Source organism: Jaculus jaculus, chromosome 16 (assembly GCF_020740685.1).
Source record: "Jaculus jaculus isolate mJacJac1 chromosome 16, mJacJac1.mat.Y.cur, whole genome shotgun sequence".
Lineage (NCBI taxonomy): Eukaryota > Metazoa > Chordata > Mammalia > Rodentia > Dipodidae > Jaculus > Jaculus jaculus.
The window spans coordinates 59626033-59640168 of NC_059117.1; the positions used below are offsets into that span (position 1 = coordinate 59626033).

The window sequence follows — 14136 nt, forward strand, 5'->3', positions numbered from 1 at the left end:
CGTCTTTAATCCTAACACTCAGGATGCTGAGGTAGGAGGATCACTGTGAGGTTAGCCTGGGCTATAGTGAGGCCCTACCTCAAAACAAACAAGTAAAAATAAATAAAATTAAATAAATATAAAATGTCTTATGTAGTCTAGACTGACCTTAAGCTTACTATGTATCCAAGGATGACCTTGAACTGATCCACCTGCCTCCACCTCCCAAATGCCAGGTTATAGGCATGTACTACATGTATGTGTGCATGTGCATGTGTGTGTTAATGTGGTGCTGGGGATGAAGCCCAAGTTTCATGCATGCTAGGCACACATTCTTCAAAGTACATTCCCAGCCCCCTAGAAAAATGTCTTTTATGGGCTAGAGAGATGGCTAGGGGTTAAGGAACTGGCCTGCAAAGCCTAACAACCTGAGTTCAATTCCCCAGGACCCATATGAAGCCAGATGCACTGTGGCACATGCATCTGGAGTTTGTTTTCAGTGGCTGGAGGCCTGGTGCACCAATTTTCTCTGTCTCTCTTCTCTTCTCTTTTCCTCTGCTTACAAATAAATATTTTTTTTAAAAAAAGAATGACTTTTAACCTGTATACTATTAATCCATTTTGTGGCTACACTCTAATTGATTCTTATTCTGTTTAAAAAAATATTTTATTATTTATTTATTTGAGAGAGAGAGAGAGAAAGAAGCAAAGAAAGAGAGAGTGGATGTGCCAGGGCCTCTAGCTGCTGCAATCAAACTCCAGATGCATGCGCCACCTTGAGCATCTGACTTTACATGTATACCAAGGGAATTGAACTTGAGTCCTTGGGCTTTGCAGGCAAATGCCTTAACTGCAGAGCCATTTCCCCAGCCCCAGGGAGGAATTATTTTGAGTCCTGGTTTCAGAGGGTGCAGTCCATAATTGCTTGGCCCCAGGCACTTGAGCAGAAGAACATCATAGTGACAGAAGCATGTGACAAAGGTCAGCTGTTCATATCGTAGCCAACCAGAATGCAGAAGAGAAACACTGTGCTCCTTCCCTTTTCCCCCTTGTGTTCTGCGGGGAAAACAGCCTTGCAAACACACCCAGAGGTATGCCTCAAATCTCCTAGGTGATTCTAAATTCAGTCAAGTTGATAATAAAGATTAGCCTTCATGATTTTAGTGTATTATAATTGTTTTTACTAATGCCTCAGTTATAACTTTAAAGCCTTTTTCATTGGTATGTGTATATGTAGGAAATAGCATAATATATACTGGGTTCAGTCCTGTCTGGTTTAAGGAATCTACTAGGAGTGAGGTCTTGGGACATACACTGTAATGGTGGTAGGACAGTCAGTAGTTGACAATGCCAGATACTAGCTGCCTCCTGCTGAACACCACATGTTTGCCCAAGCTCTTGTCACACTTTTTCTTTTTAACATAATTCCCACTACAATGTTTTGAGACTGTTAGCCTTTTAAAAGAGGAAGAAACAGGAGCTGGAGAGATTGCTCAGTAGTTAAGGTGTTTGCCTGCAAAGCCTAAGGACCCAGATTTGATCCCCCAGTATCCATGTAAAGCCAGATGCACAAGGTGGCACATGCACATGGAGTTCACTTGCAGTGGCTAGAGGCCCTGGTGTGCCCATTCTCTCTTTCTCAAATAAATAAATAAATAAGATGATTCTCTATTTGCCTCTTTCTCAAATAAACTTTTTAAAAAGTTTAAAAAAAAAGATGAGGAAACAGAGAGAGGTGAATTTTTCCAAAGTCCCTTGGCCACTGAATTGACTTAAAACCACACTTTTGGGGCTGGAGAGATGACTCTGATGTTAAAGGCACTTGCTTGCAAAGCCTGACAGCCTGGGTTTGATTCCCCAGTACCCATATAAAGTCAGATGCACAAAGTGGTACATGTGTCTAGAGTTTGTTTACTGTGGCAAAAGGCCTGGGTGCACCAATTCTCTCTCTCTTTCTCTCTGTTTGCAAATAAATAATTTTTTTAGGAGCTAGAGAGATATCTTAGTGGTTAAGGTACTTGCTGACAAAGCCAAAGGATCCAGGTTCGATTCCTCAGTACCCACGTAAAGCCAGATGCATAAGGTGGCACATGTGTTCAGAGTTCCTTTGCAATGGCTAGGGGCCCTGGTGTACTCATTCTCTCTCTATCCCCCCTCGAATAAATAAATAAAATATGTTTTAAAAAATTTAAGAAGGGATGGAGAGGGCTGGAGGGATGACTTGGCAGTTAAAACTCTAACCTGCAAAGCTAAAGGACCCAGGTTTAATTCCTCAGGACCCATGGAAGCTAGATGCACAAGGTGGCACATGCTTCTGGAGTTTTATTTTTCAAGGTAGGGTCTCACTCTTGCTCAGGCTGACCTGGAATATACTACATAGTCTCAGGATGGCCTCGAACTCACAGAGATCCTCCTACCTCTGCCTCCCGAGTGCTGGGATTGAAGGTGTGCACCACCACACCTGGCTCTGGAGTTCTTTTGCAGCAGCTAAAGGCCCTGGCATACCCTTCTCTCTATCTACCTGCTTTTCTCTCTGCTTCTTTCTCTCTCAAATATAACTAAAAGTAAAATATATTTTTTAAAAGGGATGGAGAGGGCTGGAGGGATGGCTTAGCTGTTAAGGCATTTGCCTGTGCAAAGCCAACGGACTCAGGTTTGATTCCCCAGGACCCACATTACCTAGATGCACAAGGTGGCGCACGCATCTAGAGTTTGTTTGCAGTGGCTGTAAGCCCTGGTGCACCCATTCTCTCTCTTTCTTTCTCTGCCAAATAAATAAATTAAAGTATTAAAAATAAAAGGGATGGAGAGATGGCTTAGCAGTTAAGGCACTTGTCTCTGAAGCCTAAGAACCCATGTTTGATTATCCTGATCCCACATAAGCCAGACACACAAGGTGAAGCAAGCACATGGTCTCATATGTGTACAAGGTGATACACATGTCTGGAGTTTGACTACAGTGGCTGGAGGCCTTAGCATGCCAATTCTCTCCCTCTTTCTCCTCTCCCTCCCTTCCTCCCCCTCTCTCATTAAAAAAAGAAAAAGAGTTAGAAATTTAAAAAAAAAAAACATACAGGATGGGGAGATTGCTTCCTGGTTAATCTGCTTGCCTGCAAAGCCTAAGAACTCATGTTTGAATCTCCAGGTCCCGCGTAAGCCAGACGCACAGTGACACAAGTGCACAATATCACACATGTGCCCAAGGGAGCGCACGTGTCTGGAGTTCATTTACAGCAGCTGAAAGCCCTGGTGTGCCCATTCTCTTCCTTTTTCTTTCTCTCTGCCTTTTTCTCTGTCAAATATAAAAAATGTTAAAAACATACATCTGCCCTATTCTGGAGCTCTTGTTCTTCACCCAAGTTTGTGTTTTGGAGTTGAACAACTGTATACTGTTCTTATTTCTCAGCTTACCTGGTGCCAGTCCCTTCAACCTCTGGTTCTCATTTATTAAAGAGGAGGAACCTATGGGTGCCTCTCAGAGCATTAGCAGCCACACAGTATGGAAGTGTCACCACATGTTTTAAGCCAATTGCTCTCATCAAGCCTTTAGAAAACTCCCCCAACTGGAGCCTTTTCTGATCCTGGCCATAGCTACATTATGGCCCATTTTCCTTTAACCCACTGTAGCAGTTACAAACCAAGGTGTTCTCCACCAGTCTCACCCCAGTCTCTGATGGGTTTCATCTGATGCCAGGTGTGGTGCACATGTTTAATCCCAGCAGAGGTAGGAGGATTGCCATGAGTTCGAGGCCACCCTGAGACACATAGTGAATTCCAGGTCAGCCTGGGCTACAGCAAGACCCTACCTTGAAAAACAAACAAACAACAAAAAAGAACCATCTGCCACCAAATCACAGTGTGTAGGCAGGATGGTAGAGAAGGCTGGCCTGGCCTGGGCTCTTGTTGGAGCATGTTATCTTTGGCTGTGGAGACAATCTGTTTTTGGAAAAGGATGAGCAAGCACCCCCACTGAGCAGGGCAGCATTAACAAACCAAATCTGTCCTGGGATGTCTCTCTACCTGCTGGGTTTACATTTCCTGTGACATATGTAAATGGGTCTGTTTCCTCCCAACAGACTGTCGCTTTTATAGCTGCCTGTGTCTTTCCCACATACCCAGCTAGGGTATAAACATGAACACCCTTTTTCCAAGTTCCTACTGGCTAATGTTGTCTTAGCTGCTAGCAGGTATGAACTTTGAGCTTTCAACTCATTTGCTAGGCCAGATTCCCTTATGGAAACTCCTGCTTGTTTTCATATCAGTCTCAGAATGTCCCTGCCCTAGCAGACCTGTGTAAGCATTTCTGTGCTTTTAACTTTTTATTGACAACTCCCATAAATATAGACAATATGCCATCATCATAATTCCCTCCCACCACCCTTTCTTTCCTCTCTCCTAACTTCCCCCTCCACTGAATCCCCTCTTATTTCCAACTAGTTCTCTTCTATTTTGATATCATCATTTTCCCCTCCTGTTATGCAGGTCTTATTATTATGCAGTAGCACCAGCCACTGTGAGGTCATGAATATCAAGGCTACTTGGTGTCTGGAAAACAGTATTGTAAGCACTCCTCCCCTTCCTTTGGCTCTTCATTCTTTCCGCCACCTCTTCTGCAATGGGCCTTGAGATTTGGAGGGTGTGATAGAGATGTCTCACTTAGTGCTGAGCATACTCCACTGTACTTCTCAGCACTGTGGTGACTTTTTTTTTTTTTTAAGGTAGGGTCTCACTCTAGCCCAGGCTTACTTGAAATTTACTCTGCAGTCCCTGGCTGGCCTCAAACTTACAGTGATTGTCTTACTTCTGCCTCCAAGTGCTGAGACTAAAGGTGTGTGCCACCATGCCTGACTCACTATCATGGTGACTTTTTTTTTTTTTTTTTTTGCAGTAGGGTCTTGCTCTAGTCCAGGCTGACCTGGAATTCACTATATAGTCTCAGGGTGGCCTCGAACTCATAACAATCCTACCTCAACCTCCTGAGTGCTAGGATTAAAGGCATATGCCACCACGCCTGGATTATTTTGGTGATTTCACTGGAGTCACTCCAGTGATCATCACTGGATGAAAAAAGACCCTTCTGTAACCGCGTGAGAGTAGCATTAATATGTGGGCGTAAACATAAGTGCTTAGACAATAGTTTGGAGAGACCTTTCTTTCTTTCTTTCTATTTCTGTTTTTAGCTGGTCCCTCCCAAGGCGAGGTCTATCACTTCAAGGATGACTTCTCTTGATTGTTGTGAACCAGTGTTTCTCACCCTAGGGAACAATGGCAGTGTCTGGAGATGTTTTCGTTAGCACCCTGGGTTGTGGGTGTTTTCAGCACCAAAAGCTTAGAGACCAGGGATGTTGCTAAACATGATACTGGACAGCTCCTTGAAATAAAGAATCTTCTACTTCCAAATATTAATTAGGGTAGCAAGGTTGAGAGGCTACCATAGACGAAGCAGTAGCATAAAACTCATCTTCATTGGCACATGCACCACAGCACAGTAGGACAGACCTGAGTTGTCCTTCTGACAATTAAATCTGTGGGTTTAAATTTTAACACATTAGCTATGTGACCTTGAACAAAATCTCACCTTCTCTGTCCCTCAAGTTTCCACATCTGTAAAGTGGGAGTGAGAATCCTTCCTTCTCAGATATCTCTAAATCTCTTCTCACAGTGCCTGGCACTTAACCTACCATAAATTCCTAATGCTCAAATTGTTGAGCCCTTCTGTGTGCCAATTGCTGGTAAATCCATCAGCAATTGGAACAGATAGATGTCCCTACCTCGAAAGGGCTCATCATGGTGGTTTGAATTTGAAATGTCTCCCATAGGGTGATGCATTTGAACACTTGGAAGTTGTGGAACCTTTAAGAAGTAGAGTCTTGGACTGGACAGATGACTCAGTGGCTAAGGTGTTTGCCTGCGAAACGATGTGAGTTCCGTTCCCCAATACCTATGTAAAGTCAGATGCACAAAGTGGCACATGTGCCTGAAGTCCACTTGCAGTGGCTAAAGGCCCTGGTGCACCCATTCTCTCTCTCTTTCTCTCTCTCCCTCTCTCTCTCTCTTTCTGGTATGGTAGTACATGCCTGTAATCCCAGCACTCTGGAGGCAGAGATAAAAGGACTACTGTGAGTTCAAGGCTAGCCTGAGACTACACAGTGAATTGCAGATCAACAGGGTTACAGTGAGACTCTACCTCAAAAAAAAAAAAAAAAAAAAGGGCTGGAGTGATGGCTTCTGGCTTAGAGATTAAGGCCCTTACTCACAAAGCCAAAAAACCAAGTTTTGATTCCCCAGGACCCATGTAAGCCAGATGTATAAGGTGACACATGCATCTGGACTTTGTTTTTAGCAGCTAAAGGCTCTGGTATGCTCATTCTCTCTCCCCCTCCTTCCCTCCATCCCTTTCTCTTTCTCTCCTTCCCTCTCTGCCTCTTTCTCTCTATATAATAAGTAAATAAAAGTCATTTAAAAAATTTTAAAAGAGGGAGCCAAGCATGGTGGTGCATGACTTCAATCCCAGCACTTGGGAGACAAGAGTAGGAGGATCGCTGTGGGTTCGAGGCCAGCCTGAGACTCCATAGTGAACTCCAGGTCAGCCTGGGCTAGAACAAGACCCTACCTTGAAAAAAAAACAACAAAAAGAAGAGTGGTGGAGAGATGGTTTAGCGATTAAGGTGCTTGCCTGCAAAGTCTGAGGACCCAGGTTCGATTCCCTAGTACCCTTGTAAACTAGATGCACAAGGTGGCACATACCTCTGGAGTTCATTTGCAGTGGATAGAGGCCCTGGCATGCCCATTACCTCACTGTCTCTTTCTCTTCCTCCCTCCTTCCCTCCCTCCTTCCCTTTCTGTCTCAAATAAATGAAATATTTTTAAATATTTATTTATTTATTTGAGAGAGGAAGAGCTAGAGAGAAAGAGTGGGTGCTTCAGGGCCTCCAGCCACTCCAAACAAACTCCACATGCATGCGCCCCCTTGTGCATCTGGCTTATGTGGGTCCTGGGGAATTGAACCGTGTTCCTTAGGCTTTGCAAGCAAATGTCTTAACCACTAAGCCATTTCCCCAGCCCAAAATATATATATATATATATTTTAAAGAGGGAGAGGGCTGGAGAGATGGTTTAATAGGTAAGGCACTTGCCTATGAAGCCTAAGGACCCATGTTTGACTCTCCAGGTCCCATGTAAGCCAGATGCACAAAGTGACATAAGTACACAAGGTCACATATGGGCATGAGATGACACATGTGTCTGGAGTTCTATTGCAGTGGCTAGAGGCCCTGGTGTGCCAATTCTCTCTCTCTAGCTCTCATGCATTTAAACACACACACACACACACACACACACACACACACACACACACACACTCCACTCAGGAGGCAGAGGTAGGAGGATTGCCGTGCATTCAGTGCCACCCTGGGACTACATAGTGAATTCCAGGTCAGCCTGAACTAGAGTTAAGCCCCTATCTCAAGAAAAAAAAAAAAAAAAAAAAACAAGTCTAGTCTTGTCAGAGGAAGTAGGTCATTTGGGATGGGCCTTGAGGCTTTGTAACTTTGCCCCACTTCTTATCCGGGCTCTGCTTCCTGACTACGGGTGTCATGTGACCGGCTGTCTCATACTCCTGCCACCACTCCTTCCCTGCCATGAGAGTCACACAAAGCCAAAATAAACCCTTCCCCCTTAAATTGCTTCTCTTCAGATATTTTGTCACAGTAACAGGAAAAGTAATTAACACCTGTGTCTTTTATTTTTATTTTTATTTTTATTTATTTATTTGACAGAGAGAAAGAGGGAGAGAGAAAATGGGTCCATCAGGGCCTCCAGCCACTGAAAACCAATTTCAGACACATGTGCCACCTTGTGCAACTGGCTAACGTGGGTCTTGGGGAATAGAACCTGGGTCCTTTGGTTTTGCAGGCAAACGCCTTAACCGCAAAGCCATCATCCCTCCAGCCCCTGTGTCTTCTTTTTTTAAGTAATTAATTAATTTGAGAGAAAGAGAAAGAAACAGATAGAGGGACTGGAGGGATGGCTTAACAGTTAAGACACTAGCATGCAAAGCCAAAAGACCCAGGTTTGATTCCCCAGAACCCACATAAGCCCGATGCACAAGTGGTACATGCATCTGGAGTTTATTTGCAGTGGCTGAAGGCCCTAGCATGCCCAATCCCCCCCTCTCTATCTGCCTCTTTCTCTCTCTAGTAAATAAATAAAAATTTTAAAAATATTTTAGTTGGGTGTGGTGATGCACGCCTTTAATCCCAGCCCTCAGGAGGCAGAGGTAGGAGGATCACCGTGAGTTTGAGGCTACCCTGAGACTGCATAGTGAATTCCAGGTCAGCCTAAGCTAGAGTAAGACCCTACTTTGAAATAAAAACCAATATATATTAAAGAATCAGATAGAAAAAATGTGTGCATCAGGGACTCTAGCTACTACTAACTCGAGACACATGCACCATCTTGTGCATTTGGTTTACATGGGTTCTAAGGAATCGAACCTGAGTCCTTAGGCTTTACAGGCAAGTGCCTTAACCACTAAGCCAGCTCTCCAGCCCATACTTGTGACTTCTATTGGGAGGAAATAGGCATGTTATAAGCCAACAAGAGCATAGATGCATGGTGCAAATAATGAAGAAAGAAAAAACAGACAAAACAGAGGAGCAGCGGCAGAGAACAGAAACATTATGGTATCCTCTTCTCCTAAAACACTTCCATTCATTGCCTTGTGGTTCTTCTAGTGCTCCTCACGTGCTCCTCCCCAGGCTGGCCCTCTCATGTACTTGGGCCCAGTTGCACTGACTAGTCTGGGAGTATGGTGTGTAGATTATGGCAGTTGTGAATATCCCAGTTGTGCCCAGTGTGGTGACGCACGCCTTTAGTCTCAGTACTTGGGAGTAAGAGGTAGGAAGATCACTGTGAATTTGAGGCTTCCCTGAGAATACAGAGTTAATTCTAGGTCAGCCTGGACTAGAGCAAGACCCTACCTCAAAATAAAATAAAAAGGAGTGGCAACAGGGTAATGAAAATATTCTGAAACTAGGAACAACATTGTAAATGTACTAAATGCTACTGATGTATTTGCTTTACAGATGATTAGTCAACTTTACCTCAATTATTATTATTTGTGTTTTATTTTGTTCATTGTTTTGTTTTGAGGTGAGTTCTCACTATAGCCCAGGTTACATGGAATTCACTAGGTAGTCCCAGGCTGGCCTTGAACTCACAACAAGCCTCCTACCTCTGCCTCCTGAGACCTGGGTTTAAATGTGTGCACCATCATGCCCAGCTACTTCTGTTTTTAATAATGTTGTTGGTTAGCATGCAGAGTAATGGATTTCATTATGGCTGTGTGTGTTATGGGGAGTTGAACCAAAGACCTTGCATGTGTTATTCAAGCACTCTACTTCTGAGCTATATTCCTAGCCCTCATTAGGCATTTTAATATATGAGTCATTATTCTTTATTCTCAGTGGTTCCTCTCAGTTATATTTATAAAAAATAAATTTTATTTTCTAACATGGAGAAATATTGTTGAGGGGAAAAGAAAAAAACACTGTTTTCTGCAAAAGTTAGCAAATGCCTCAAAAACCTCTAGAGCAAGTGGACTTGAAGAGAAGAGAGGATTTGTACTTATACATACTTTGGGAATGCATGAAACTTTAAAGTTGGCATAAATTTCTTTCAAGTTGATGGGGAAGTCCAAAGTTGCTCAGACTGAAAGTAGTAAGATGGACAGTTGATTTTTTTTTTTTTCTTTTTGTTCCCAAGTGAAAGTGAAAAGTGTGTTTCATTTTGAATTTTCTGCTTTATGTGTTTTCCTTTCTCTCTGCTCATTCATTCCCACCCCCTGCCATCTGAACCACAGAGGGGGTTACTGGTGACTCACTGCCTTGTTTTGACCTTTTGGTGACTGTGGCTAATTGGTTCTGAGTGCAAGCAGTTGGCATCCATGTAATCTGGTTGCTGTTTGTGAGGAACTTTTATTTTAGACCTCATGAGGATTGATGCCACAACCATTAATGACTTGTGCAAGTCCTTTCTTGCTTTCCTACACAAAGCAAGTGCAGCCATCGTGAACTTACCAAGGTGAGCTGGGAGCTCACAGAAGAAGCAAGCTTGAATCACTGCTTACAAACTGAGCCAGCTCCCCACTTCCAGAAAACTCTGCTAACACCCTGATGTGAGGTGCCCTCTCCCTCCTTAAAAATACAAAATTATAATACAAGCTGGAAATGACTTGCTAATATCCATGTGTGTGGGGGGGAAACAAGATAATGTTCCTTTTCTCCATACTCTTTTCTTTAAAATTTTTTTTCTTCCTTTATTTGCAAGGATAGAGAAGAGACAGAGACACAGAGGGAGAGAGACAGAGAAAGGGCATGCCAAGGCCTCTAGTAGCTGCAAATGAACTCCAGATGCATGCACCATCTTGTGTGTTTGGTTTTATATGAGTACTGAGGAACCGAACCAGGGTCGTTAGGCTTCGTAGGCAAGCACCTTAACCAGTGAGCAAAATCTCTCCAGTCCACATACTCTTTTTGCATTATTAATTTATGTATTATTCAAACAAGCACCTTTGACCACTGAACCATCTCTCTAGCCCCCATATTATGAAGTGTTTATATGAAGATCATAATGCTGATTTAGTTTGCATAGAAGGGACTTGCAGAAGTTAAATATCATAGTTGTCTTCATGGCTAGATAATATTATATCAACAGGTAATTCTAACTCATAGTGAATGTCTCTCTCTCTCTCTTTAATGCGAGAGAGCAAGAGTGAGAGAGTAAGACAGAGAATTGGTGTGCCAGGGCCTTCAGCCACTGCAGTCAAATTCCAGACACATGTGTCCCCTTGTGTGCACGTTCAACCTTGCACACTTGCGTCCCTGTGCATCTGGCTTACGTGGGACCTGGAGAGCCGAACACAAGTCCTTAGGCTTTGTAGCCCCTGAGAGAATATTTTTAAGAAAGACATTCAGGGTTGGAGAGATGGCTCAGCAGTTAAGATACTTGCCTGTGAACTCTAACACCACCAGTCCACTCCCCAGTGCCCACATAAAGTCAGTTGCACAAAGTGGCTCCTGCATCTGGAGTTTGTTTGCAGTGGCTAGAGGCCCTGACATGCCTATTCTGTCTTGCTGTCTCTCTCTCTCTCTCTCTCTCCCCCTCCCTCCCTCATCCTTTGTCTCTCCTTCTGCTTGCCAATAAATAAATAAATTAATTATAAAAATATTCTCATAGCCAGGCATGGTGATGCATACCTTTAATCTTAGCACTTGGGAGGCAGAGGTAGGAGGGTTGCTGTGAGCTCCAGGTCAGCCAAGGTACAGTGAGACCCTGCTTTGAACAAAAATAAATAAAAAGTACTCTATTGAATTTATTGTATTTTAGACTAATTGAGAGCTACCTTAGAATGTGTTAATGATACAGGTTCATGTGCCCCATGCCAAATTAGTTTCAGCCCTTGGTAAATTTATAGTAAAATGTGATCATTATTCTATCAAAGGAATGTCCAAATTTCTCAGGAGAGGAAGGAGAGAGGCCGTTGGTGAAGGCTTCTTAGAAGAGGCAGATTTGAGTTATGTTCGGAAGATATTGAAGAATTGACTAGAAAATGCAAGAAACAGAACTGGAGAGGTGGCTCCATGGTTAAAGACACTTGCATGCTAAGTCTGATGGTCTATTCCCTGGTACCCACATAAAGCACAAAATGACAACTCACTCGGAGTTAATTTGTAGCAGGCAGAGGCCCTGGTGTGCCTCTACTCATACTCTCTCTTTCTCTCTTTCTCTCCTCACTTTCAAAACCATGGGTGAATAAAATGCAAGAAACATCTAGGAAGAGACAGTTGTTTGGAGGAAGTAAAGGGAGGTAACAAGGAATGGCACTTTAGCAGATGGCAGCTATCTTAGTATAACAAAAGAATATGGGAAGTGGGTGATGGGTAAGTGGCAGAATATAGTCCTAAATATGTATCCTGTGGTCAGATTATAAGAGGTCTCATGTGCCAAGCTAAGTTGAAAATTCACACTGCAAGTCACAGAGATCAGCAACATGAGACCTTTATTTAATCATTAATTAAATTTAATCCTAGCACTCAAGAGGCTGAGGTAGGAGAATTGCTATGAGTTCAAGGCCACCCCGAGACTACATAGTAAATCTCAGGTCAGCATGGGCTACAGCAAGATACTACCTCAAAAAAAAAAAAAAAAAAAAAGGGCTGGAGAGCTGGTTTAATTGTTAAGGAGCTTACTGGCAAAGCTAAAGGACCCAGCTGCGATTCCTCTGTACCCACATAAAGCCAATGTACCAGGTAGCATGTGGGTCTGGAGTTTGTTTGCAGTGACTAGAGACCCTGGCATGCCCATTATCTCTATCTACCTCTCTTTCTCTAATAAATTATTTTAAAAAACAAAAATTAATAAATTAGGTTTTATTTTGTTCATAGACAGGCGTAGTGGTACACACCTGTAATCTCAGCACTTGGGAGGCTGAGGTAGGATGATCCTTAGTTTGAGGCTAGCTTGGAATACATAGTCCAGGTCATCATGGGCTACATGGAGAGACTCTATCTTAATTTAAAAAAAAAAATGCCTGGCAGTGCCCCAGAGTTTTTGTTCATGGTCATGTATTGCCTCTGTTTTCCCTTGCCCTGAAGCAAAGAGATGACCATTGGAAAGATGTGCTGTGTTTGTTGGAGAGCTGCCAATCATGTGAGATTGGCCTGTGTATTTTTTTGTTTATTTTTTTTTTATTTGAGAGCAACAGACAGAGAAAGAGGGAGAGAGAGAGAGAGAGAGAGAGAGAGAGAGAGAGAGAGAGAGAGAATGGGCGTGCCAGGGCCTCCAGACACTGCAAACAAATTCCAGATATGTGCGCCCCCTTGTGCATCTGGCTAACATGGGTCCTGGGGAATCGAGTCTCAAACCGAGGTCCTTAGGCTTCACAGGCAAGTGCTTAACCACTAAGCCATCTCTCCAGCCCCGCCTGTGTATTTTTGTTCTGTAATAAATTTGGTGTCCAGGTCTCACTGTGTGAAAGGGTTCCTGTCCAGTTTTCCTCTGCACGTGGGCCGAAGACAATGTCCCACTCCCCCAAAGCCCATGCCCTCTTTCTTGTGAAGGTGTGATTTGAGAAGCCTCCAAAGGATCCATCTAGTATTGCTGCTGACCCCCTGACTGTTTCTCTCATTATGCAGCGGTCCATTAGCTTCCGCAGTGAGAGCCGCCCTGACATCCTCGCCCCCCGACCCTGGTCCAGAAATGCGGCTTCCTCAAGCACCAAGCGGAGGGACAGCAAGCTGTGGAGTGAGACCTTCGATGTGTGCGTCAATCAGATGCTTACATCCAAGGAGATCAAACGTCAGGAGGTAGGCTCATATCCATGGAGCTACCCGTGGCTCTGCCCCAAAAGTGCTCTGCAGGCAAGAGGCGAGCAGAGGCTGTGCCCTCCACATCTGTTCCTCCTTGCATCTGTAGGATACAGGGTAGAAGGAACTGAAAAACCAGCATCCAGTTGCATGGGTGTGGCCCCTGTAAAAAGAAACTGATGTTTCTTTTTTTTTTTTTTCAGCTGGGCCTTGGTGGTGCATGCCTTTAATCCCAGGACTCAGGAGGCAGAGGTAGGAGGCTTACTGTGAGTTCCAGGCCACCCTGAGACTACATAGTGAATTCCAGGTCAGCCTAGGCTAGAATGAGACCCTACTTCAACTCTCTCCCCTGCAAAAAAAAAATTGAAAAGCAGCCAAGCCAAGCATAGTGGCTCACACCTTTAATCCCAGCATTCAGGAGGCAGAGGTAGGAGGATCACTGTAAGTTTGAGACCAGCCTGAGACTACATCGTGAATCCCAGGTCAGCTTGGGCTAGAGTGAGACCCTACCTCAAAAAAAACAAAAAAAAAAAAAACAACTAACTAACTAAATAAATAAATACATAAACAGGCAGTGGGGGAAAAAGCTATATAAAAAATAGTTAAGGATTTTGAATCCAATTTTTCTGGTTTTATAGTCATGTACAACGCCATTGTTGGGGTCAGCAGGGCAATGGGTGGGTGAGGCCACTCTGTGCTATTTTTGCAATCTTTCATGTGAGTCTATTTCAAAATAAGAAATGAAACAGGGTGGTGAAAAACAAATAAGTAAAACTTTTTTTTTTTTTTT

The 14136-nt window shown here is 43.5% G+C and overlaps 1 protein-coding gene across 3 annotated transcripts in view; it reads left to right on the forward strand.

The window, feature by feature from the left end:
• The window catches only part of Arhgef3 (Rho guanine nucleotide exchange factor 3), a 369200-nt gene that overhangs the window by 330511 nt on the left and 24553 nt on the right, over positions 1–14136 (forward strand). For all 3 annotated transcript variants that reach the window (XM_012949393.2, XM_004661303.2, XM_004661304.3), the window contains one exon: positions 13176–13346. In XM_012949393.2, coding sequence (XP_012804847.2) covers positions 13176–13346 — 171 coding nt within the window. The remainder of the gene's footprint in view (positions 1–13175; positions 13347–14136) is intronic.